General features: G+C 44.2%; 2 protein-coding genes and 2 long non-coding RNA genes across 4 annotated transcripts; 2 read left to right on the forward strand and 2 right to left on the reverse strand.

Annotated features, from left to right (window-relative positions):
• The first annotated feature begins 668 nt into the window (after positions 1 to 668).
• On the forward strand, positions 669 to 3,499 carry LOC122157639 (MAD2L1 binding protein). The gene is made up of 2 exons (XM_042813554.1): positions 669 to 1,000; positions 1,317 to 3,499. The coding sequence occupies exons 1-2, from the start codon at positions 704 to 706 to the stop codon at positions 1,845 to 1,847; spliced, it is 828 nt and encodes a 275-aa protein (XP_042669488.1). The 5' UTR covers positions 669 to 703; the 3' UTR covers positions 1,848 to 3,499.
• Positions 3,500 to 3,505: 6 nt separating this feature from the next.
• On the reverse strand, positions 3,506 to 13,943 carry LOC122157632 (epoxide hydrolase 1-like). The gene is made up of 10 exons (XM_042813542.1): positions 13,810 to 13,943; positions 12,549 to 12,572; positions 11,394 to 11,607; positions 10,723 to 10,903; positions 9,773 to 10,003; positions 9,261 to 9,390; positions 8,434 to 8,648; positions 5,153 to 5,261; positions 4,681 to 4,806; positions 3,506 to 3,797 (listed from the first exon to the last, which is right to left on the reverse strand). Exons 1-10 carry the CDS (start codon positions 13,836 to 13,838, stop codon positions 3,596 to 3,598), a joined length of 1,461 nt encoding a protein of 486 aa, XP_042669476.1. The 5' UTR covers positions 13,839 to 13,943; the 3' UTR covers positions 3,506 to 3,595.
• Positions 13,944 to 14,031: 88 nt separating this feature from the next.
• LOC122157644 lies at positions 14,032 to 16,623 on the forward strand. The gene is made up of 3 exons (XR_006167985.1): positions 14,032 to 14,188; positions 15,018 to 15,217; positions 15,912 to 16,623. It is a non-coding gene; the product is annotated as an uncharacterized LOC122157644 (long non-coding RNA).
• Positions 16,624 to 18,997: 2,374 nt separating this feature from the next.
• Positions 18,998 to 23,899, reverse strand: LOC122162275. Its single transcript, XR_006169459.1, has 3 exons — positions 23,249 to 23,899; positions 20,294 to 20,427; positions 18,998 to 19,402 (listed from the first exon to the last, which is right to left on the reverse strand). It is a non-coding gene; the product is annotated as an uncharacterized LOC122162275 (long non-coding RNA).
• Positions 23,900 to 24,258: the final 359 nt, after the last annotated feature.

Consider the following 24,258-nt stretch of genomic DNA (forward strand, 5'->3'; position numbering starts at 1 on the left):
AGGGAGTGGGAAGCCGAAGTGCTTTTAAGCATTTCTGATATCAGAAACGTCCAATAAAGGCAGAGAAACAGCACGGCGCATAGAACTATCCACGCAGATATCGCAACCCCCTGCCGACAGGGGCTCATGACAGAAGCGCTCGGCTCGGGGCGAGAACGCGCCGAGCGCCGTGCCCCCCTGTCCGCCTCCGCCAACATCAGCAAGCCTCGCAATTCTCCGCCGCACCCCCGGGGCCGGCGACGGTCGGTCCGCCTATGTCAACTTCCACGCTCCTGGCACCGCCCCCCCCCCCCCCGCAGTGCGTGGGAGACTGCGCCCAATGGGGCTGCGGCCACGTTGTTTCCAAACACGGCCGCTCCCCCGCCAGCCACGGGGCCCGGTGCCAGCCTCCGCCTTGCTGAGGCCTCTCAGCGAGGCGGGGAGTTCGGCCATGTACGGCTCTCTCACCACCGCTTTTTTCCCCTCCCCGCAGCTCTGCGTCCGCCCTCTGGGCGGGCTCTGGGATGCAAGGGAAAAACGCCGCTGATGCGGCCGCTGGGGGGCTCCCCTCTACTCCCCAAGGGCTGACTCTTACTGCCCGCCCCATCCAACATGGCGCCCACGCTCTCCGGAAGCCACGGGACAGACGTTCCGCCGCTCCCATGGTGCCCCGCGGCGGCAGCCATTCAAATTCCAGCGGGCCGCCGCTGCCGCTGCCTAGAAAATGGCTGCCCTGGGGGAAACGGAGTCGCCTGGTGCGGTGGCGGCTCCGGGTTCTCAGACCTCCCCGCTTCTTACGGTAGAGACGCCGCTAGCCCTGGAGCGCGGCCGTGGGAGGAGGTCCCGGCGGAGCACGCCGGCGGCGCTCAGCCCCGCCGTGTCCGTGGTGTTCCCGGGCGCCGTGAGCCGAGAGAGCTGTTGCCGCTTTGCCTGCGAGCTCCTGAAGCACGTCCTGCACCAGCGGCACCAGCTGCCGCTGCCCTACGAACAGCTCGCCTACTTCTGCCGGCGGGCCACGCAGGTGGGCGGCCGGCTGAGCCTTGGTGGGGGGGCGGGTGGGTGGCCCGTTCAAAAGTCGGCCTGGGTCTGCCGGTGTAAGGGCTTAACGCTGGTTTCTGTCTGTCAGTGAACTATCCTACCGCCTTCACTCGTTTTCTAACACATCACCTAGAAACCCAAAAGCTCTAATTGCAAATGTTGATAGATTGTCTTCTATGTGTTCATCGAGTCTTAAGGAGGGGATGCGTCATAGTTGATGACCATAGTTGAAGAGTGAATTTGGGACCCTGTGCAATTTTTTGTTTGTATATTAATGTATCTTTTTTTGTGGTTTCCAGGATGGAGATATGATCAAGAAGCCACCTACTGTGGGCTTAGCAAGCAAGAAGTGCCAGCAGGTGCTGGTGGAACTGGAGGCAGTGCTCCAGCACCTGGAAGTGATGTTCAGCTTGACACTGGTTCCCCGTGTTCTTATTCTGCTTGGAGGCAATGTTGTGAGCCCCAAGGAGCTTTATGAGCTCAACTTAGAAGGGATCTGTGTGGGCAGTGCTGAGAAAAGCCTGAAAACCACATCCTGCGTGCGTAAGCTTTTTCACTCGCTCTTCATTGCAGATGTCTTCAGTGAACTTAAAGCTCTTCCAGTCACAAGCACTGTTGTTATGCTCCAAGGGCATCGCAACTGTGGTGTGGAGTGGTTTCGGCCCAAGCTCAACTACAAAGTGCCAACCAGAGGAAAGAAACTGACTATTAATTTGTCCTGCGATGGAGATGTCGATATAAGTGCCTCAGCTCCTCAGATTATGACTTCTGCTTGGGAGGACTACATATGGTTTCAAGCACCAGTGACACTTAAGGGCTTTCATGAATGATCTGTGCCCTGTAGAACTTTAATGGGATACTGAATAATTTTTGGTGCTGCTTTAGGCAATAATTCTATCAAAGGTAATGGCATACACTTGTTTCTCTGGATCTCTTCTCTAGGGCATCTGTTGCCTTCCTGACCACCTTCTTCTGTGTTCACCTCATGACTTGTCTTTGAAAGCAAAAGCCCTTTAAGGCACAGCTGCATACAGCTACCATGATTCCTTAAGGAAATTAATTGATATATTGGGTGTAAAGACTTCCCTGTGACACGCTTGCTGAACTGACAAATATTGCAGTCTTCCTGAGTTTTACTCTCCTGAGTTTTACTGCAGCCATTTCTGTTAATGATTACTGCATTATATGATTGTTTGGGACAAGATAACATATGATTATTAATATAGTTGGCCTTTTACTGTGAAGGCCATAACCATTCTTTACCCCACTGCTGTGAAAGAAGACCTTTTCCTGCAGCCTACTCAGACTTGAGTACTCAAGTGCTTGCCCATCTAGTAGATGATATCTTTCTTCCCATAACACCATTTCAGTTTGTTAGGAATCCAGCACGGCACTCTTCAGCAACTGGAAGACTTCATGCCTAGCAGTGTCTTATACTGGTGATGAAATGAGGCTGAGTGGTCCTGTGAAAGCAACAGAACACATCTTCCTATTCCTTTACTAACTTTTAGTCCATCAGACCTGACAATCAGTTTGATATACAATTAAAACTAGGAAAAGCAGTTTATTCTCTCCTTCGCAGGAAGTTAGGACTCCTGCCTCAATGTGGTAGCTTATTCCCACTTAACAGAAAATAAAAATATCTTGCTTTAGGGACGGGGAGGAGAAACTAGTGCCAGAACTAGATATCTGCTGGAGTTGTCTTGGATCAGCTGGATATGTGTCTATCATGGAATGAATTAAATGGCTCCATCCATAAGAAGAGAATCTTTAGGCTGTTGGTAGTAAGGTTGTTTACTACATGCTAACAGAAGCTGATCGATGGGGTGATAAAAATCTTTGGAAGGAGGTTGTTAAAAGGTGAATTAACCTTCTGTACTCAGTGCATGTTTTAAGCTTTTCTGAGATTTTAGCAGTGAATAAGATTGTAAAACTGGAAGGAAATTTTTTTTTTAAGCTTAGAGAACACTACAGATGCCACTTTTGCCTTGCTTGACAGCGAGCAACTGCTAAAACTAGCTCTAGGAAAGAACTGCTAAAATAAAGAGAGCTGCCTTATGTGGAGCTGCTCACTTGAGAATGTAATCATTGGTCTCTCAAATGAAATATAACTCAAACTATTTAATGGGAGTGTTTGATATTCTCAGGACATCTAAGCCCTTTACATTTCCACCAAAGCTGCTTGAAGCATGTATTTAAGAATGCTAGCATTTCAGTATTTAAAGAAGCTTTTGAACAGAAGCTGGAGGTCTGAGGAACAAGGGGCCATTTCCTTTCTGCTCTCTCCTTCAGATGAGTGCAATGTTACTACATTAAGTGGTTTACATATTCCATTATACTTGAATTATGAATGCAGTAACGATATGGTGCCAGGAATAAGAGACAAGATGCTTTTTTTTTTTTTTTTTTTTTTTATGAAGAGTTCTAGAGTTTGAACAAGTTTATTAGTTACAATCATTATTATCAAAATAAAATGCTGGCTTCCGTGTTGTGATTGTATTGAGTTTATTTAATCCCTTAAATTCTGTGATAGTAGAACAACTTGCTTCCATTCTATACATGTATCTAAACTGCAGGTTCACAGCTTCTCCACCTTTCTCACAAAGTGGAAGATGTCTTGTGCCAGCAGCTTCGGTTCCTCAAAGGCAGCAAAATGCCCTCCACGGGGCATGTAAGAGTAATGGACAATGTTCTTGTAGGTATTCTTTGCCCAGACCTGTGGTGTATGGGCTATCTCCTCAGGAAAAGCTGCAATGGCTGTTGGAACATATACTCCAACCCTAAAAAGATATTAGTTAACAGTATTTTCAAGATGAACTTCTGAAGAAAGTAATTTAAAAACCTTCTGACTCATAGCTTTTATATGAGTTGAAGAAACTTCACCACAGCAACTCTTTTCGTATCTGTACTCTGCTGAGGAGTTTCATTGGTGTTTGGATCTCCTTGACTTCAAAAGTGTTATATCTAAAGATGCATAAAATGAAGCCCACTTTGCACAGAGTTCAGTATTGAAAAGCTTCAGGCTTTTACGCTTTGTAATGTGGAGCCACACCTCCGTGTGAAACTCAAGCAAGCTAGCTTATATTTGCTCTAGAATTTCTGGTACCACTATAATCCCTATTGAGAGGGAAGGTGAATTAGTTCAGTTTACAAGGAATAAGATGTCTTTTTTCTCTTGTATGATCAGTCACTTGCTAAGGAGTCTCGCCCACCAGTGCTTCCTGGTCAGCCTCTCTTGTGAGTCACTTCTTACACTGCTTCTACAAGTTTTTGCTTAACAGCTGTAGCTCATAGTTTGTTCACGTGTAAATTGTATCCTTCCTAACTGTTTAAACTTGCTAGGAACGCTTGTGATTTTCTGTTTTGTTTTTAGTGAACAAAGCCATGGATTACAGTTGTTTGTCTAGTAAGTCTATAGACCAGCTGTATCTTGAACACAGATCTGAATTACTTTTGTTAGATGTTCTGCATTGTTTCGGCAACAGACCAATTTATGTGAATCACAGGTTTAAAAGAAAAGCTACCCTTAACTATATTGATTGAAGATAACAGTTTGGCCTTTTTTTTTTCCTAGTATAGATTAAACTTGCAAGTGATCTAAACGCTTGTACAGGCAGGTCTGATTCAGTCTTGTTTCGAAATCTGTCTTGTACACTTCATTACCTGGAATCAGCAGTAAGGCCAGGGTCCCGGCCAAAGTTCTCCTTGTAATATCGCATTGAGGACACAATAGATGCTGTCACCCAGTAAATCATCACATTGGTCAAAAGGTCATCGAGAGAATACTTGCTAGCGGGAGAAAAAAAGATTCGATATAACTGAGCTGTTTCTCAACATACTATATTGGGCTTGTGCTCTGATAAGCTATTGGTCTTCCAGTTCTCCACTGATTTTCAAGCAGCAAATCAATTTACATTCATGTGCCTGAAGCAAAGCTTCCTAGTACTGAATCAGTAGCTTACAGACAGTCTACTGTAAGCTTAAACTTCTACTTATCTACTTGTAATCTTTCATCCTTAAAATTCAGCTTCCACTGGCCAGCCTTTTGTCCATCTCCTCATCAGTTATCATCAGTTGTTTGTTTGTTTGTTTTTTTTAAACGAGTTTTCTCACAGAATGATGTTTGTTTTCTTACCTTTCCAAGCCTCCATCATCTTTACGCAGGAATGATTTATCTGTCCACGTAGAGAATTTCTCCAAAATATATGCAGCAAGCCCCACAGGGGAGTCATTCAGTCCACAACCTAATGCAAGTGAAGAACAGCAGAGCTCTTACACTTGCATGGCGTTGTAATACTTCGAAGTTCATCACCTTTTACATGATCTAAAGAATGGAGTACTGCATTATCTTTTCCTGCTACTGGAAAGCAGGAAAGTTTCCTATTCTTCTTCTACATCACACTCTTCCACTGTGCCCCCAAGTCCCTATTTTTGTTGGGTTTTTTTCCTTCCTCATCAGGTCAAAATCCTAGACCATATACAGTATTCGTATGGAAGCTGCCTGATCATTTCAATATTCCTTTTTTCTCCTTTCTGTATTCTAAAACATAAGCAGGGTCAACAGGAATGCAATGAATTCCAAATACCTTTTTTTTTTTTTTCTTAGTCTCTTTTTGCTTGGACAGACTGTAAAATGCTCTTGAACTCTGACTGATCTGGCTACATTTCAAAGAACTAGCCATGACTCATGGTTTTCCCCATGGCAGCAGCCAAACTAGAGCTGTGGTTTTCTTCCCCTAATTGCTTTGCACTTTGTTGACATCAAATTTTATAGGCCAGTTCAATCAGCAAGTCAATTAAATGTTTTTGCAACTCTGTGCAGTTATCTTTAGATTAAACCGAACCTTGGATAGCGGTCAACTTTTCATTTAACAATTAACTTTTCTCTGTAGAGAAATTAGGATCACCCTGAAATGTGCCAACACAGATTTTTGTTATAATCACCCTTCTCCTGCAACTGGCTTGCTTATTCCCATGCTTAGATTTCCATTTTAACCAGTTATTAATCTGGGAACTTAATCCTTTTCTTACGGCACTTTTGTTTTTTGGGGAACATCAGAGGAGAAACCTCAACAAAACTTCGTTTAGAAACTGAAACACTTTACATTAATGGATCCACTGCTCTTTGCTTCCACCAAAGCTCGGATTTGTGAAGCATTTACAGGTGGTAATATCATGGGGAAATATTTTCTTTTCTATGAAATAACTGCTATCTTACAGTGACTATACATACTGGTCTGTATTGTTTCCTGAGCTAATTCTCCATCTGGCTCTTAAAAAAGATTCTATGACATCAACTTACTTTTGTATGCTAAGTTGTACAGAAAGATTGGCTGATCTCTGCTATTACTTATCGTTTAAAATGAAGCATTTGTGGAGCTAGTTTAAAATTTGATATAAAAAAATGTATTTGAGGAAAATGGTTGCTTAACACCTGGGAGTCCTTCTGTTTAAGTAAGCAGTAAATCTACATTGAATAGTCTTCTTTTTTGTGTAATGAAAAGCTGGATTTGAATTTAATTGCATGTTTTTACCAACTTACTGAAGGTTATAAGTTAGCCTTTCATTGCTTACTGCTTTGTCCTTTTAAATATGCAGGTTTGATTGCAGGCTGCCTTAAAGTGCTGTCACTTTAAGACAAACATTTTGAGTTTGTTTATTCATACTGACAACAGGTTTAAAGAGGTTGACACAGCTATACTTTGATCAAAGTAGTAATCATTTGTGGAATGGCAATTCACACAACAGTCACATGCACTGTGCTTTTATGGGTGCAGCACATCAAACTCAATATCATACTTTGGAAGAGATAATTCAGAATCAGAAATCAAGATTGAGTGTAATTTATGTTGTTTGACTGACTATCAGGAAAATATATGAATTATAGTGAAAGCTGGCATTATAACACTGATGTAAGCCTCAGTCTTAGCGTGTCTTTCTGATTGCATATTGAAAAGTAGGGAACAGTGAACCTGCTGAAATAGAAACACCAGCAAAAGGAGCACTTTCTAAATCAAAGATCCCTTAAAAGCACGCATGTCTAATTATTTGTTTCCAGCTATTTCTGGTGTGCATTTTTAAAATAATTGTAGGCATTAGGATAAAACAATCAAGAAAATGAAATGAAATTAGAATATTTTAAATGTACACAAAAGGATTACTCTGCAATCTAAAAAGGACAAAGAAAAAGCATTTCTATACAAGGGAAAACCAAACACACAGTCAAAAAAAATATCCCTCCCTGAAGCTAACTGGTGTAAAAGCCATCTGGCTTTACTTTAGCAGTTCTGTAAGTTTCAGTTTGATTTCTTTTTCTAATCTAAAGTTAGCCCTTTAGTAGTCAGGAAGCCAAACAGAATGACTTCAGAGCAATTTCAGAGCTGCCACTTAACTGAGAATAATCTTAGCCTCTTCCCTGGCTGTGCAGTGTGAACCTCCAGCTGGATCACATCTAGTGGTTACTGCTCAAAGTATCTGCTTATGCTGTACATCTAGGAAGTCAATTTAGTTTCTTAAGGTTGGGAATATTCTCCTCAAGTTGCCTAGTCTAACACACTGTCATTTGAAAAGGCTTGCAACTTCACCTCTATTTGTGCCTCAGTGAGCCTGGTCTCCAAGAAGAGACGTCAGGCCGTGGCCTTCTTTCTGACTAAAAGAAATAAACAAAAATCCAAACAAATAAACTCAACCCTATCTTGCATCCTGCTTTTTATTTCTTCAGTGCTGTGATGAGTTCAAGCAACAGACTAGGTGTTATTTAGCAGAAACTCATACCAAAATGCTGAATTTTTCAATGAAGGGCTAGGCTGAGGCACTATTCATTTTGTAGTCTCTGTTAGCGACATCAGTTGGAAGTAGTTCTACTGCCATTTTGGATGAGAGTTTATCTCAAGACAGGATATCTTATAGTCCTTACCTAATGGGAACCAATTAAAAAACAAAAAACAAACAAAAAAAAACACACAAACATTTAACTTTTCTGAGATGGCCATCATTCTTACACACTGGTACCACTGACTGTCAGGCTTCTGCCTTCTAAGATTTAGGCCTGAGTCTGCCTTTCAGCAACTTTCACATTGCAATCACTTACAATCTTTTTTCTTGTTTTCACTTGTTTGTATTTCTAGAAGCTTCAGTTTTAAGACTCTGTGCTTCACTTTAAGAGTCTTCTGCAAAGGAGTTCTTTTCCCAAAAGTGGCAGCATACTACTTTAAGCAGTTTGGAAAGTGACATTTGCAGAGTCCACCTTTTACAAGCTGCTGCATTGTAACTTTTAGATCTTAGTCCCATACCTTGCATTCATTCATCAGAATGTATTGCTTCTGAAACATAGTAAGCCTTTGCTCAATGATGAGGTTTTTTTACACCTTTGGCAGTTGGTGTACAATATATAGCAACATGGGGAGGGTTCATTACCTGCAGTGTCTGGTTTGGTGGCTTGGATGTGTAAGTATCCAGATTCTCGCAGAAGGTCAAATATGTTCTTCTGCATGAAAGGGTACATCCGTCGAACATCTTCCCTGGTGAAGCCCACAAGCCATGGTATGTAAGACCCAATCATCACTTGAATAATCTTTTTCCAGACTTGTGCGCCAATGAAGAGGAGATTCAGGTGAAGACCTTTCACAGACCTAAAATGAAATTCAGGAATACAGCGTTAAAATTTCTGTCTCCAAATTTTTGAGAAAATAAGTCTGACTGGAACTGTGAAGGAAGGAAGGATTTCACTGAACCAAATATATATAAAGCCCTGAAAGAACCTGAAAGGTTCATTGTGGTGCAAAAAGGAGAGGGGGAAAAAAAAAAAAAAAAAAAAGTACAGCTGGTTCCACCTCCATTCAACTGTGTTATTTATATGATGCTTGTTTTAGGCACTATTCACAGATATGGCATATCCACATTGATAGCTCTGGCTGTTGGTTCATTCCACATTTAGGCAACTGGTTGTGTTGGGTACTTTCTGAAAAGCTTTGTTAGATCACATGCTGTGAAGCATAACTGCAATCAAGAAGAGCAAGCTGAGCAGCAGCCTAACAGCTTTAAGAGCTTTCTCCCTCTATCTGTTCTTTGACATAAGTACAGCTGTAGCAGAACTCTTCTTGTTAAATGCTAAATGCTCTGCTGCTATGATGCCATTTTCCAAAGAAATATTAGGTTTCTTTTCTGATCTGTCTTTCTCAACTTTGCATAGGCACACCCAGCTGCTGAAAGGATGAGCTCCTTCAACTCCCTTTGCTACTCACTGTGGCAGCATCTGGGACATATTTGTTGTAATACGAGATCCCCAGTCTCCTCCCTGTACGTAGTATTCCTTGAAGCCCAGTCTCTTCATCAGCTTGTGAAATATCCGAGCAGTTGCAATGGTGTCAAAGCCTGTACATAAAGAGAAGCACCACACATTTATTCAAGCGTGTCCTGGCCAGAGATCATGCCCCAAATGTGCTGCTGTGAAGGCACAGTGTACTGTACTGCTCCTCATCACTCTCTGACAATAGAGAGAACACTAGTTGTTGTAAATTCAATGCAAAGTAGAGAAAAGAGAGAGTTGGCTTTCAGCTACCATTGCCTTCCAAATCTCCAAACTAGCCCCAGAGCCTCAGTAACATTGGTGTTGGTGCAGAGCCAAGTTTCCTGAACTTCAGACCCAGGATCTGCCTTCCTGCATTCACAGACTGCAGCACACAAAGGATTGGGGGATGGCTGAAGTATTTGCACCAAAAACCTGTGATTCCAGCAGAGCCTTTTCATCACTTACCTTGCTGGTGTGGTGCCTCTGAGAAGCCATAGCCTGGTATGGATGGGCAGATGACCTCAAACACCACATCACCACTGTCCAGGCCATGCTTGGTTGGATCCGTGAGTAGAGGGATGATCTTGTAGAACTCATAGAAAGAGCCAGGCCAGCCATGGGCCATCAGGATAGGCTGCACAGTTTTTCCATGAGGGACGTAGGAGGGCTTCACATGGATAAAATGGATATCAATCCCTGCCAGACATCCAAGACAGAAAAGTTAAGTTCTGGCTCCTTTTCAGTTTCTTCTCTGGACTCTGAAGAAAGAGGTTGGCAAAGTAGCCATTCCCAGAAATTACACAATCATCCCACATCAGGAAGATGACTACCTGAAAGGGATGTCCAGTATTATACTTATGTAACACCTTTTGCCTATAGGTGGAGGTATGAATCCCTACCCCAGACAGGGGGTCACAGCAGACCGAACATCCTTCCTATGAGAAACTAGTTTCACAGTAATAGGTAAAGCCATGCTTAAATACACAGCATAACGCAGGCAAGACAAATGCAAGACCACGACAAAATGGCATGAAAAAAATATTCTGGACTCATAGAATGGATAAGCTTTGCAGCTTCTAAAGGCAGTTTCAAGGCAATAGTAGAAGAAAACCTCACAATTAATTAGCACAGGTTCAGGGCCAGAGGAAGGCTCTTTTGAGGCAGACCTAAATTTATTGCTGATATATGGCACTCATGATCTGTACAAGCTTATTAATAGTACAGCCTGCACGAGAGATTTTTCCCTTACATCACTAAGCTATTACATACACATAAATATTCTAACATCTTAGACAAGCCATCAAGACTGAGCATCCTTTTCTCACATATGCTACTGGCAAGAGCAAAGCAAGGCCAGGAGAGGCAGCTGGGAAAGTGCTCTGTGGTGTAACAGGGAGGCACAGTGACCCACTCACCTTCGATGGTGGTACGGAAATGAGGGTACTTGTTCAGGATTTCCACTTGCTTGCGCCAGTCAAACTTGTTCCTCCAGTAGGCCACCACCTTCTGCAGGTAGTCAGAGTTGAAGCCATAGTTGAAGGCTGCCCCTTCCAGTGGAGGTGCGTAGCGAGCCTGGTCGAGGCGGCGGTGCAGGTCCTGCAGAAGGAGTGAGGCTGCCCAGATGCCCATACGTGCAGTGCACCAAGGCAAGCATATGCAGGAGCCAACTCTCCAGGCTCCACCAGCTTTTAGACCTCTACCTATTAGACAATGATCCTGGTTGAAGCAGAGCTCTCAGTGATCTCCTCAGTCATAGGGAATATAGCTTTCTACAGGTTAACAATTCTCCTAATGCACTCGGGATTACCAGGTCTCACTCTTGCCTTACTGTTAACTTTGTACTAGGAGCTTTCAGGCACTGGTGGATGGATAAAGAATATAGAAGGGCAATTAAAGATTGGGCCCAGCTGCCTGTAGCTAGTTGGCTGGATCACTAGGGGCAGGTGCTGCAATTCATTAGGAAGACTCTCTTCGCTCTTCCAGGTGTTCTCCTGTAGGAGCTTCTGAGCCCTGCCGTTCTACCAACTTCTGTGCCTACACCCTCCCACTCTGCCCCATTGCCTGCAGACCCACTGTCAAACTCTACCTCAATTTCTTCATCAGATGTTTCAATCTTGAAGGGGTGGATGCTTTCATCTTCTTTCCCTTTCAGGGGTTTTTCGCCTGAGCCCCACCATCCATCACCCATTTCAATACTCTTGATCTTGCGTCTGGACATCAGCCAGCAAACCAGCATCCCTCCAACACCCACAGCAGCCACAGGGACCAGGACTGCATTCTTCTGAGAATTTTGAAAAGACCTAGGGATGCATAACGTTTGCATTCAGTGTAAGACAGCAGGACAATGCCGAGGCTTGTTTCCACATTTATTTGGTCAAGAAACAACACATTTTTAAAAGCCCCATAGTCAGCAGGGGCTAAGTACTTCTTTTGTTGTTGATGTTCACAGGCAAGATATGGAACAACCTCTTAAAAAGCAATAGATTCCACAAGTACTGGCTCAGGAATCTAGAGCCAGTGTAGAGATATTAAACTCTAATAACAAGAGTGTGAAGACTAGAAGCCTCAAGGTTACATCTACCAGTGCTCACTAGGGATCTCATTCTTTGCTGATCGCAAGGTTTCCTTGGTCCTCTCCCATGAAGCAGGATACCATGGGGGAATAGGGTCAATAGGATATGTGCAAGTGAATGGGACAATAGTACATAGGTTCCTCCAGGAATGCAAACTGCAAAGGGTGAGGGGTGAGAGCAGAGAAAAGGGTCTTCAGCTGCTATTGGGAGCTGAATGTGCCCCCCTCAGCAATGCTTTATATGTAGCTTCCCTACAGATTCAGGCATCTTTTAGGTCAAAGCTGGCCCTCTAATATAGTCTTACACAGGTAAAGATCTCAGACTGTCTTTTTGGTACCTCTATTTCTGTTCCAGTCATGAAATACACAAAAGCTGAGTCACCACTGTTGGCTTTAACAGACATGTAGTATGTTCCAAAGCCGTTCAGTTGTGACAGCAACCATTCCAAAATGTTATGTACCTTCATGTCCCTCAAACCTGAGTGTCGAGGTCTCCAGCTTCTCCTGGAGATCTGGAGAAGTACCTTTTGTAGGGGGCTGCAAGAAGTCTTTGAACAATGAAGATTCTGTCGCTGTAGTCAAATGGGGTAGGGAAAGGACTGTGCTGTGTCTCAGCTAAGGCGTTGATGAAAAGTGGAGGTGTCAGCAAAGAGCAGCAATTTCACTCACCTGACGCGGGACAAGATGCTCTCCCTGCAGAAGAGAAGGAAAGAGGAAAAAAAAGATCCTTACAGTCTGATAGTGTTGTCTGAATGGTAGCAATCCTTAACGACATTGCAAAGGATTGCCAGCACCATTTACTGCCCAGCCATGCCATTGCAAGCTGTTTAATCGGGTGAGCACATTCACAGTTTTTCTAGTTCTTTTGGATGCAATTGAGAGGGAGGACCTCAGATTATCACTTTTACACAATGAGGCTGTTTCTTGGCTGCTTTTTAGCTAGATAGCTTGTTTCCATAATATTACTTCCTTTAGCACAAATTAGATAAAAGGCCATAAACAAAGGGATAGGTGTCCTTGCAGTCTTTCGTCTTACTCATGGCTGTGATACTCCAGCCAAGAAAGTAGGTTATTTTGACCGCTGAAGAAAGATAGGAGTGCAGCCCTGCAGTGAACTGTCAAGATCAAAGGTCATCCTGCTGCTAGCTATGCTGCGCTCATTATGCCAAAGGACTGGCACCAGGAGGAGCTTGTGGGACCTTTATCTGCTCAGATTTCAGTGAGTTGCTACACTTTTGCTACTTCTGACTAGTCCGAGCTGGATAGTGAGCTTTCACATCTAATCTGCCTGGGAGGAAAATAAACAACTCCCTTGGTTCTCTTTTATCCTGACAGATTGCCCCATAAGAAAAGCAGAGTCAAAACCAGAAAAACCAGAAGTGACAAGAGAAGGTCTCGCTACTTAGAGAAGGTCTCGTTACTGTCTCTGCCTTAAGGTAGGCAGCTAAAAAAGGGAGCTATTTAGTGTCATAATTAAGATATCTTGAAACAAAATAAAGGCATGAAGTGCCATGAAAACACGTGCCTGCAGGCTGTTTCTTTTTACCTTGGCTCCAAGCCAAGGCAAAGACACTGCTGCAAGCAGTGTCACCCTCCAACTGTAGGAGGCTGAACAGCTTATGGAACAGGTAGTAATATTCCTGTGCACTTATATCCCAGACCTTAGTGAGTGAGAGGCATGAAACAATATGGCAACAGCACCAGCTCAACACTGATAAAAAACAAACACGCTAGACACAGCCCTCTAAGCAACAGAAAACAAGGCTTGGTCTAGTGAAATCTCTCCAGTCACATTCCAGAGAAATCAGCTGCATGCTCCCAACACCCTCCAATAGCCCGCCTCTGCCTGGCTTATCCCGTGGTGGTTTCTCCCACCCCAGCCCCGGCTGAGTCCCACATAGCTCCCTCCTCATGCTAAAAGGCATCTCACCAGGCGTTAGGAAGGACCTCCTGCCACATGCTTGTCTGCTCCTACTCGCCTTGCTGCAGTTTTCAGTAAAGCAACACGAACGTCTCCTCTGCTGGCTTCCTCCTTGGCACTGACGCGCTCTCGTACATTGGTGCCACCTATTGACTAAATACGCACATGCAAATTAAGTTCAACAAAGTTAAACAGAGGCCGATACAAAGTCCTGCATAGGGGTGGAATAGCCGCGTGCACTAGCATGGGCTGAGTGCCAGGTACATACAGAAAACTGCTCTTTAGAGCCTTGTCTGAGGTCCTCAGATGAATCAGAATCGACAGGGGGACCTCATGGCAAAGGTCGTGTATGGGGCTATACAGCAAGCACACTAGCCAGCAGGCTGAGGTAAGGGTTGCTTCACTCTGCTACTTGAGAGATTCATCTCTGGGAGTGCTGTGCCAAGTTCTGGTCTTGCTGGTAAAGGAAAGACCAGGGTGAGTCCACTATGGACACAAGGCTGGCCAGGAGCTGGAGCACGTGCTGCATGAGGAGAAACAGAGACCTACATTTGTTCAACATGGAGAAGAGAAGGCATAGTGTGTGTGCATATTTTGCAGCAGACAAAACAAAGCAAAACTATATAAAAAAGGAAAAGTAAAATTTTCTCATGTACCACAGAAATCAGTGGTTTTTTGCTTCTTTTTTTTAAGCTCAAGAAACTAGATTTTATCTCCCTAGTAGTCAGTTAAATCCTGCTGGATAGAGGCTTCTGCTTCCTGAACTGTTGCACACTGCTCTTGCTGTGTTTCAGTCCGGGAATAGCTATATTGCCAGAGGGAAAGATTCTTCTCTCCATGCAGTGCTCAAAGTGAAGTGCCATCACCAGTGAGATCTGTGATGATCAGCTCTCATGTTACAGGGGTGTAATATGCAGTCCCTGGGCTGCCAGAACTGCGGAAAATAGGAGGAAAACTGTAAATCCTTCATTTGGTCAAAGTTCAATTTATTGCTACACCAGAGCTATTCGTGGTTATGCCTTTCTGGGATCACTTAGCTTTAAGGTCTGATTTCCAGAACTAAAGGTCGAGAGCCCGTCTAAAATGCAGGGTATATGTACAGGAATGTTGTGAGTGCTTGCACCAAAGAGATTCAGGGTGTCCAGAGGCAATCCTCCCTGCAGCAGTTCGACCGCTTTAAAACAAAGATTTTTCTCCTTCTCTCTTACAACCTCTAGTGGCGAAAACACGCAACTTCAGGCAGAAACTGCTTGGTGGTGCCAAGGCAGCCTCCCTGGAGCCTGTGACGCGTGTCCCATAGACCCAGCGATCAGAGGAAAGGACCTAGAGAAGTGTCTCCGAGCATCTTCCTGCACTGGGGCAGGACCCCTTATCCTCCATGACGTTTTATCAACCCTTTGCTCATCACTAATCAGGGGTATGCCTGCAGCAATGGTAGAAAATATGCACGCAGAAATGTAAATGTCTTATATTCTTTTCCCCGCTTGTTTTAGAAGCTGGATATAAGCCAAACACACGATAACCTGCCACCTCTTCTCGGGGGTTTCAAAAAGCCCAAGTAGCACAGCGGCACTCACAGCACTTCTGCAAATACTGGGTGCCCTCTGGTGGGCACAAGAGCTCATAGTTCACATAATGGTGTGTGGTAACGGGATGTTTATGAATGGTCTCCCGCCTCCTGTCCAGTGCCAGGGACCAGCTCTGGTCTTTTTACTTAGCAAACTGCTGGCTGATGATGCTGTTGAGGGCAGAGCAATGCCTGGGAGTATTGGAGCTGACCTGTACCCACCAAGCTCTCATGAACCCTGCTCTGCCCATGGCATCACTTTGTGATATCCACCTTCTCAGCGGCACTCAAACTTTTTTTAAGATTCCTTCTCACCTAAGCCAGTCCTTTTTTTTTTCTTTCTATTAAGAAAGCACCTGGTGGCTAATGAGGCCTTCCTCAGCTTGACTGCATGTTTGTTCCCTCAGACCAAAGACAGCACAAGATAAGAAATGTATTATTTCCCCACATTAATTCTGAAGAGGAACGGTCTGTGCAACCCAGCAGGTCCAAGCTGGGACTGCTCATGTACATATCTCTCTTTTCTCACATGTTGCATGAACAGTACTGCCTGGTAACGGGATTGCACAGGAAGAACTGGAGAGCTGAACACACACCGTGTGGCTGTGTCCTGAGAACCAACAAAGAGCCCCAAGCATGCTACATAGATGGGCAAAATTTTCACCTTCCTGCTGAGGCCTTGGGAGATTCAGCTGGTCAGTGGGAGGTTTGCTCCTGTCCTGAATGGCTGCCCCTGTGATTACATCCCATGAAGAAGCACTGGGCTCCTAAGCACTTCCAAGCTGTTAATTCCTGAATTTTATTATCAAGAGCCAGATGAAACATCTGAAAGCTGATTGCACCAACACTTCACTCCTGCCTCCACCAGCAGCCAGCCCATGGGGCTGCTCCGCAGTATTTTATGTAAAACTCAGATTGCCAAAGTGATGAACAACTTGGGAGGGCCGTGGAAAAACTCATCTACTCCCCTTCTCTCTGTGAAGACAAATGCTTCTTTCTTGCCTAGGAAGCCCATCACCATTTTTTTCTGCAAGTGCCTTCATCCCCGCTCCCCTCCCCCAATCTTTTTAGTCCTCTGCCCTGCACTATGTACTGAATAAAAGTTAGTGTTTTCCCATTTGGAAATGGCCCCTTCTCTGCCGCCCTTATACTCGGGGAAATCTCACAAATGTTTCAGCACTACTTCCAGCAAGGACTGGCCCCTTCTGTTGCTAATTAGGGAGCTAAGAGGTTCCCCCAGGCACTTCCCAGTGAAACCGAGCCCATTAAATGAATGGCAGGCAACATCTCAGGGGGTGGGGAGCAAAGTTACACAACAGCTGTTTGGAAACAGGCAGTTGGTTACGTGAGCTGGTTTTAGACTCAGCAACATTTAAAACAAAAGCAACTTTCAAGTCCAAAACAGTGTACTGAGGTCACTGATACCCTGGGGATAATCCTGGGGATATCGGTGATTGGAAGCAGGCAGCAGGCAGTGGGATTCGGTGCTGAGCCCAGACGCACAAAACGTGATGGTCCCCATGTGTGCACCCTGCCACACACAGGGAGCTGGGTGCATAGGTTCTTTCTGAGCTCTGGGATACGGGCCCTGCCATGCTGAGGAGCAGGACTGACAAATCTGAAATTGTGAGGCAGAGCTCCATTGCTTTTGGACACATTGATGCCATGGTGGTAAGCGTGACTGAGGCTTGCAGTCTTGGCCAACCCAGATGCCCGACAGCCTGTACAATAACGTGCTGAATGTGCTGTTCTGAAGCCTTGTCTCCTTAGAGGCTGGATTCTCTGGATGCTAGATACCAAAGGCTATGTCAAGTAACGAAGAGGAATTTCTTACACAACATGCAACTCCACATAAACTCTATCTGTTATGTCATTTTTGTTCTCTTACAGTATTAGAAGTGCACTGTGCACCTCCTGCAACCTCCTTTGCTGCAAGTGACCTATAATTACTCACAAAGCACACAACAATAATTAAAGAAAAAAAGGATGCAACTACCAAAGGCACGTGGGAGAAGTACCAGGCTGAAGAGCTGTAGGGCAATAAAGATACAAATATCTTATGGAAAATAACACTGTGGGTGATTTTTCATTAGTGTCATGACAGAAGTATTGGAGGCAGAAACAAAGGCCTTACCTTCAAGAAAGGGTTGAAGATAATTCAGTGTATGTAGGTGATCTATTCTTGATACTTCATCTAGTTTAACAAAAAAGTCTAATAAAGCAAACTTGCGTTTAGATGAGGCAAAATGAAATGGCAGAGAATGACCTTCATCCTTCTCAATAACAGTGACTATTGCTGAGGATTCTGCGATGCTGATGATGATCATGTTAGGAAACACTACTTTTCTAAAAGAGTGGTCAGGCACTGGAATGGGCTGCACAGGGAGGTGGAGGAGTCTCCGATCTTGGAGGTGTTCAAGGAACGTTTGGACACTGTGTTGAGGGACATGGTTTAGTGAGAACTATTGGTGATGGGTGGATGGTTGGACTGGGTGATCTTGTAGGTCTTTTCCTACCTTGGTGATTCTGTGATTCTGTGATCACAGGCAGATCTCATGTTTCTTTTCTCATGCCTTATTCTGGCAAACTCCTGAACTTGCTTTTAGTGAGCAGCAGTGATCAGTGGCTGTGAGGTGTAGGTGCACTGTAGGAGAGGGGCAGGCATTCTCCATCACCCTGCTCTATTAGAGCACTGCATAGCCAGTATCCTGGAGCTAGGCAAACCTCCTCCAAAGAAGGACTTCTGGAACATGTGAACACACTCTGCAGATCTGAAAAAGTGTGCAAGCGTTTTTTGGGAAGTCAGTCTCATGGTGTATTCAGTTCACTGGAAATTTCATAAGTTTTCTGCTCTGATCCTACACATTATTTCCTCTGTCTCAGGGAACTGTGTGAGCTACTTGGAAATACCTCCTTTCTGAACAGTCATTTATTGTCTCTCTGTTTGGTTTTTCCTACTGTACATTATTAGTTGTTATGCCTACATTGTATAACAACAACAGTGACATGAAGAAACTCCTCAGGTCCAGAGACATTCTGGAAATCAAGACTGAGTCAGTCAAACTTCTAGCATAAGGATATGATTTTTATTGTTCATCAAAAACAGACAGTCTGGGAAACCACGGCAGTCTGGGTATAATGCAACAACAGCACTGCAGAAATCTCTACTAGAGAAAATAGCACTCTGGACTTTGAGCCTTACAGGAGAACCTACAAATATAGCTGGGAAAATAATGAGGTATTGTATTTTAAGATATCAGGCTGAATATTGTAAACAAGACTCTACAAGTCTGTAAGGATTTTTTTTTCCTTCCCTTCAGCTTTTAGAGCTCTTGGCAAGACCTGTCTAAGCACAGTCCCAGCGCATGTAACTGACTGGCCCTTCCCAAAGGTACAAGGATAAAGCCCTTTGCAAATGGCCATTAAGAAAACTTGGCAACAACAGTTTGCAGGATGAATAATTGCCAAAGATTAATAAGCAGTTGCACAAGCAGTGGAACTAATGAAGCCTCATTTCCTACATGTATTTGCAAAATACAGCTACTATTTGCAAATACAAATACAAAATCTTTTGAACTGAATTATTGTAAGATTTTGTTTTCTCTGTGCACATTCATAAAATTCCCTCTCTGCTTTCTGAGACAACAAGTTCTCACGAAATGTGTAGAAATACATTTCATTATTACTTTGAAATCTCTGCTTGTGGAAGTCGACTGAAATCAGCAAATATATTAAAAAACTACGGGGGGACATATGGAGTGTTTGAGATATATGAGCATTTGTTCTGCAGAAAGCAGGGAACTAAAGTGCAGTCATGAAAGACACCATAGGAAAAAACATCCATTTCTTAGCAGTGCTGAATGTACAGGGGTTGCAGGGCATTTCCCTTGATCAGCACTTTGATGTAAAGCAGCCAAAAATGATCCACTCCAGCTCCTTTTATCACACAGGCAAAATCTTCAACATTGCTAGTGCAACCACAGCTTTCTTCTGCACTGTGTCCAGGGGATGAAGTATTCAGTGAGGTGGCCAAGTCTATATAAAAATATATAGAATGATTGGGAAAAAAAATCAGAAGGTCAAACTAAAAGCCGCTCTTTCTAAAATCAGTGCATGATTTGGCGTTTGCATTCAATGGGAGTAAGAAAATCATGGGAAACTGAGAAAACTATTCTGAAAAATTCTGCAATAGAGCTGATCTCAGGGAAAGGGTCTGAGCACTTCCATGGACAATGCAGTGTTGAGAGAGGACACTCAGTGCAGAGCAAAGCAAGTATTAAATAGGAATTTATACATTTCTTTAATAATTCCTAAATAAGTCATCTGAGTATCATCCTGTGAAATCAGGGTTGAGTACAATTACTTCATTAATAGAAGGGCAGAGAAGAATAGAAAAAGCAGAAAATAAAATGGCATGACAGACATGGGTCAGTGGAAGCTGTGATGGGAGAGGGGAATGAGTGAGCAGCGAGGCTTAGCTTTGTGAAGACCTGAGTTAGATTAAAGACAAACACTCCTAACACAGCTCCCACGCAGTCGCAGACCTCTGTTCTGTATTTAACAGGGCTTTTTTTAAGGCCGCATCTTCTCTCTGAACTTGCCACCTGAGGGCAACATCACACAATCACCCACACACAGCTGCTGTGCCTGCAGTACTGCTCTTGGTTCCAGGAACCCCACTACCAGAAAAACCATGGCAAACTAGAAGCAACTCAAAGAACAGCAACAGAGAGGCTGGAGCTACTCTGCAGAAGAAAAACATTGCAAAAGCAAAATCCAGTTTGCCTAAGGAGCAGCATACTGACCTCCATATATTTAAAGGGGAAGAGAAATCATTCAGCATAATAAAGGAAGATAGAACTAGGAGTAATTCATGGAAATGAGGCAAGGAGAATGTGCTCAGTCTTCTTGTTGTATTTTTCCTACCTGTGAGATACTTCTCTGGTTCTGTAACGAAAGATCACAGCTCTATCGAAGTAAGTGTAGTACAGCCAAGGAAAAGAGACCCTTTGCCAAATTCATGTGACAACCAGGATATGTCCAGAGGGTAAAGCGCATTGCTGTTGTGGGCACAGAAGAATACCATTAAATAAGCAATTATTTGAGAAAGATACGTCATTTTTCCAAGTAAAATTCCTGAAGTCCTGGGAAAACCAAGCTGTTCTCCCCCATCTGCAACTTCTAAAATACATGTGGTCCCAGGAAGGCTCTTTTCTTTGTTGGACCGTAACACTTTTTTTTTTCTTTTTGGATACTGTAAAGCAATACTGGTTTAACGCCAGAGCTATTTCTCCTCTTTCTCACTCTTTTCCAAGGAATAAAGTGTTTGAGTTTTCGTCAGGCACAGGCATGGCTGCCTACGGGACAAACTATTTACTATGATTCTGGGCAACATAATTTCTATACAGATGCTAAGTTGCTGCCTAGAACAAGACGTAGAAGAACACTGAATTTATGGTATTCATATGAAGTACCACGAATGTGTACAGACAGGTGTGAGGAGGAGACACAGAGGAGTGCCTGCTCTGCAGTTCAGGTTCAGCTTCCTCACTGCACAGATTTATCTACCAAAGCACAACTTCAGCAGGGCCTGATGACTGTAGGTGACGATATTCACTGTGCCAAACAGGTAGGCCAAATGCTGGAAGAACCCAGGGAGACCAAGAACTGATTACTGGGCAGTGTGGACAACTGAGAGCCTCTCTAAAGGCCCCTAGGATGGCCATAAATAAAGCATCCAGCCTGGTCCCCAGGCAGCCCTCCCAAGCTGCCTCACGAGGCAAGAGAGAGATGCAAGAAGTCTTTCAAAAAGGGACCGAGGCAAGGAGAGGGTAAGCTGGCCACGTTGAGCAAGCTAGCAGAAGTGCTGCTCTGTAAGCTCAGTGGCTGCCCCAGCCTCTTCAGGACAAAGAGCAGATTTAGCAACCCAGGAACGCACATAGTTGGCAGGATCTCACTCTGCCAGTCCTGAAGGCAGAGCTAAGCTGCAGGGCTGCAGTGCTATGGGTCTGGGCACTTGTAAGCTGTTCCCTTGTCTGCTCGGGAAGGGAAAAGATTACAAGTGCTCCCTGGGGGGCTCTGAACACCCCTGCCAGCACAGCACATGAAAACTGGTTTCTGCACAGAGACTGGAGTTTCTAATCAGCTCCTGACCACCACCCCTCAGCCCTCTTGATCCACTCCCCTCCACCTGCCTTGATGGTGAGGTTTGAGTGACATTGGTATAACTTAGAGCTAATTTTTTCCCTACTTCTCCCTCAGCCATCCCCCTGGCACCCAAATTCCAGCCTCTCCCTATCAGGCTTTGCTTTTCTTCCCTTTCTGTCTCTCCATCCTCCTCCTTTGGCAATTGACCTAATGGGGCCACGCCAGCTCTTGCAACGTGCCAGCATGAAAATGAGCTTCTAGCACAGAGTTCCTTGTGACTATGGAAAACTGCCCAGCATTTTAATATGTGCCAGGCCCCCAGGCGGAAGTGGAGCAGGCTCAGCTAATCCCGAAGGGAAATGATTAGCTGCTGCAGACTTACGTCTCAGTGGCATGGGATTGGGGATTTGTTTTCTTAAAAAGTGCAGAGCTGAAAGCTTCAGGGTGATCTGGGGCCACCAGAAAGCACTGGTGAGAAGAAAAGCAAATTCAGACCTGTACAATGTTCAGAATGCCCACTCTGTACCAGAATTTTGCAAAAGGAACTGCAGGATGTTCTTTATTTAGAATGCAGTTGGGGAAGGGAACGCTGCACGGGCAGACTTATCTAGATCGAAGTAGTTGGGATGTCTACAGCAGTAAAGCCACAGCAGCATGGTCAAGCAAGCTTGCTCAAGCCCTGACTTGTCTGGCCTTCCTGGAAGTCTGTCCTGCTGTTACTTCATCGCTGCTGGAGTTTACTTACAGTTGCTATGCTGCAATTAAACATTCTGATTCTGTGGTAAGCATGCCCTAAGTGTGATGGAGCCTGAAAATTTGGGAAGCAAACCGAGCTCATGTAACTAAACTGACTCCAAATAGAAAGGAATAGAAAATGGCAACCCTTCCTTCTCTTCCCATATCCCTCATTTAAGACAGAAAATTTTACCAACAGGCTGGTTATAGGTCTGAATTGTACCAGTGATGATAGATCTTTAAAAAAAAAAATAATAAACAGTCACATCTACTGTCTCCTTTCAAAAAGAGGAGACATTTGTTTGCAAATACGGCCAGTCAGATCCCCTTCCTACAGTCTGCAGCAATATATATTTTCTCTGAGATTAAGGAGTAACACTCAGCAACACAGCATACCTTAGACCCTGGAGACAGTCTAACACATCATGTCCTCCAAAGCATTATCCCTAAAGCCTGCTGTTTTCAGGCTCCTGTTGAAGATTAATAATCAAAGAACAGACAGCTTTTGTTTTCACTCTAATACTGAATGTAGTCTGAATCTCTGAGCAAGGGCAAACTAAGTGAATGTTCTGAGAACCACTGGCTCTCGGGAAAGAGGACAATTTCCTTTTTCCATCTTCTGGATTGTCTGTGTTGGTAGCTCTGTGCCTCAAAGACCTTCATGCTTCCATGGCACAATGGCTAGAACCCAGAGCACGTAAGCTTGTTAGAGAGGCCACATAATTAAAACATACAAAAATTATTTGAAAAAAAGGCAGAGAGATTTTCCTATAGAGGGCACCAACTCATTGCTCTTCTGGCATTCTAAAGCCTTATCTGTCCTTTCCAGCACCCTCTGTAGGTCCTCATAGTGAGTAACTTAAAACTGAACATGAGAAGGGGAAAGGACACCAGTATTGATGTGCTCATTGCTCTGTGTTGGTTTCTAGCATCTCTAGCTCTCACATTTCACTGTTGAAAAGCAATGCACAAAGGGTATATGGCAACACATTCAATTACCTGACATAGGCAGTGACATGAAGATGCAAACTGTTCTGTTGCAGAACAAATGGCAGAAGTCTCCTTAGCTGGAGGAGAAGTCATCAAGGGAAGGTAGTCTTATTTTTCCTGGCTGTTCCTTCCTGGCTTTGTAGGTCCTTGCCCATAGGCTGTTTTCCTGAGAGAAGCAGTCAGGGACATTAATTTGATGTCATTATATCCTGTTTTTACTGGCTTCTGGAAAATATAGCCCTTGAAAGTATGAAAGAAAAAAGAAATGAGCCCTCATTGACCTGTGAAAAAGCAACAGCATCCACCACTATCTGTGTTCCTCAGCCATGACAGAACCCTCCCTGCTACACAGACCCTCCTAGTGCAATATCCTACCCCTTGCACTGAGAAAAGGACAGAAAAAGCTGACCTAAGATCTCCTGGTGCTTCATCGCCTGCTCATAGTCAATGCTGGTAATGGAAATTCTGTCTTCATGCTGGGTCCTCTAGGGTTTGTCAGTAGCACATCAGTTCAGCTTTCCAGGTACTCTCCTGCTCTCTTACTTCACTTGCAGGGTGATGTTAGCACATTCTTTCCCCTTCTGAATACCACGTCCACCAACGCAGAGACACACTGGCCAGCCTGCAATGAGGTTGGTCTGCAAAATCTGGAAGCCAGAAGCCCGCTCTGCTTAAGGCCTCACAGTTTATTCATTCTCTTTTGCTCTGAGTTTTGGGACTCTAGATCCAGCCAGCTTTGTCTTACAGCTGGACATGGAAAAGGGTCATTTCACAATCCTCTGGAGCTGTTCCAGGCTTGCTGGCCTCCGGTACATGTCCCAGTGTGTATTTCTGACATCCCCTTTCCATCTGAACTGTTCTCCCATGTGTGATATTGCCAGCGTTACTGCTCCAGACTGCAGCATACTATCGTGCAGAAGCTGTTGCTCCAGCTGAGTTCAGTCTGGTGTACACTTTTCATGTTGGTGATTTTCTAGATGACAAGCACCTACATGAATTCCAGCCGTCATGTTTCAAAA

The sequence above is a fragment of the Centrocercus urophasianus genome, unplaced genomic scaffold (assembly GCF_019232065.1).
Source record: "Centrocercus urophasianus isolate 14NV4802_14NV808 unplaced genomic scaffold, USGS_Curo_1.0 seq_10, whole genome shotgun sequence".
Classification (NCBI taxonomy): domain Eukaryota; kingdom Metazoa; phylum Chordata; class Aves; order Galliformes; family Phasianidae; genus Centrocercus; species Centrocercus urophasianus.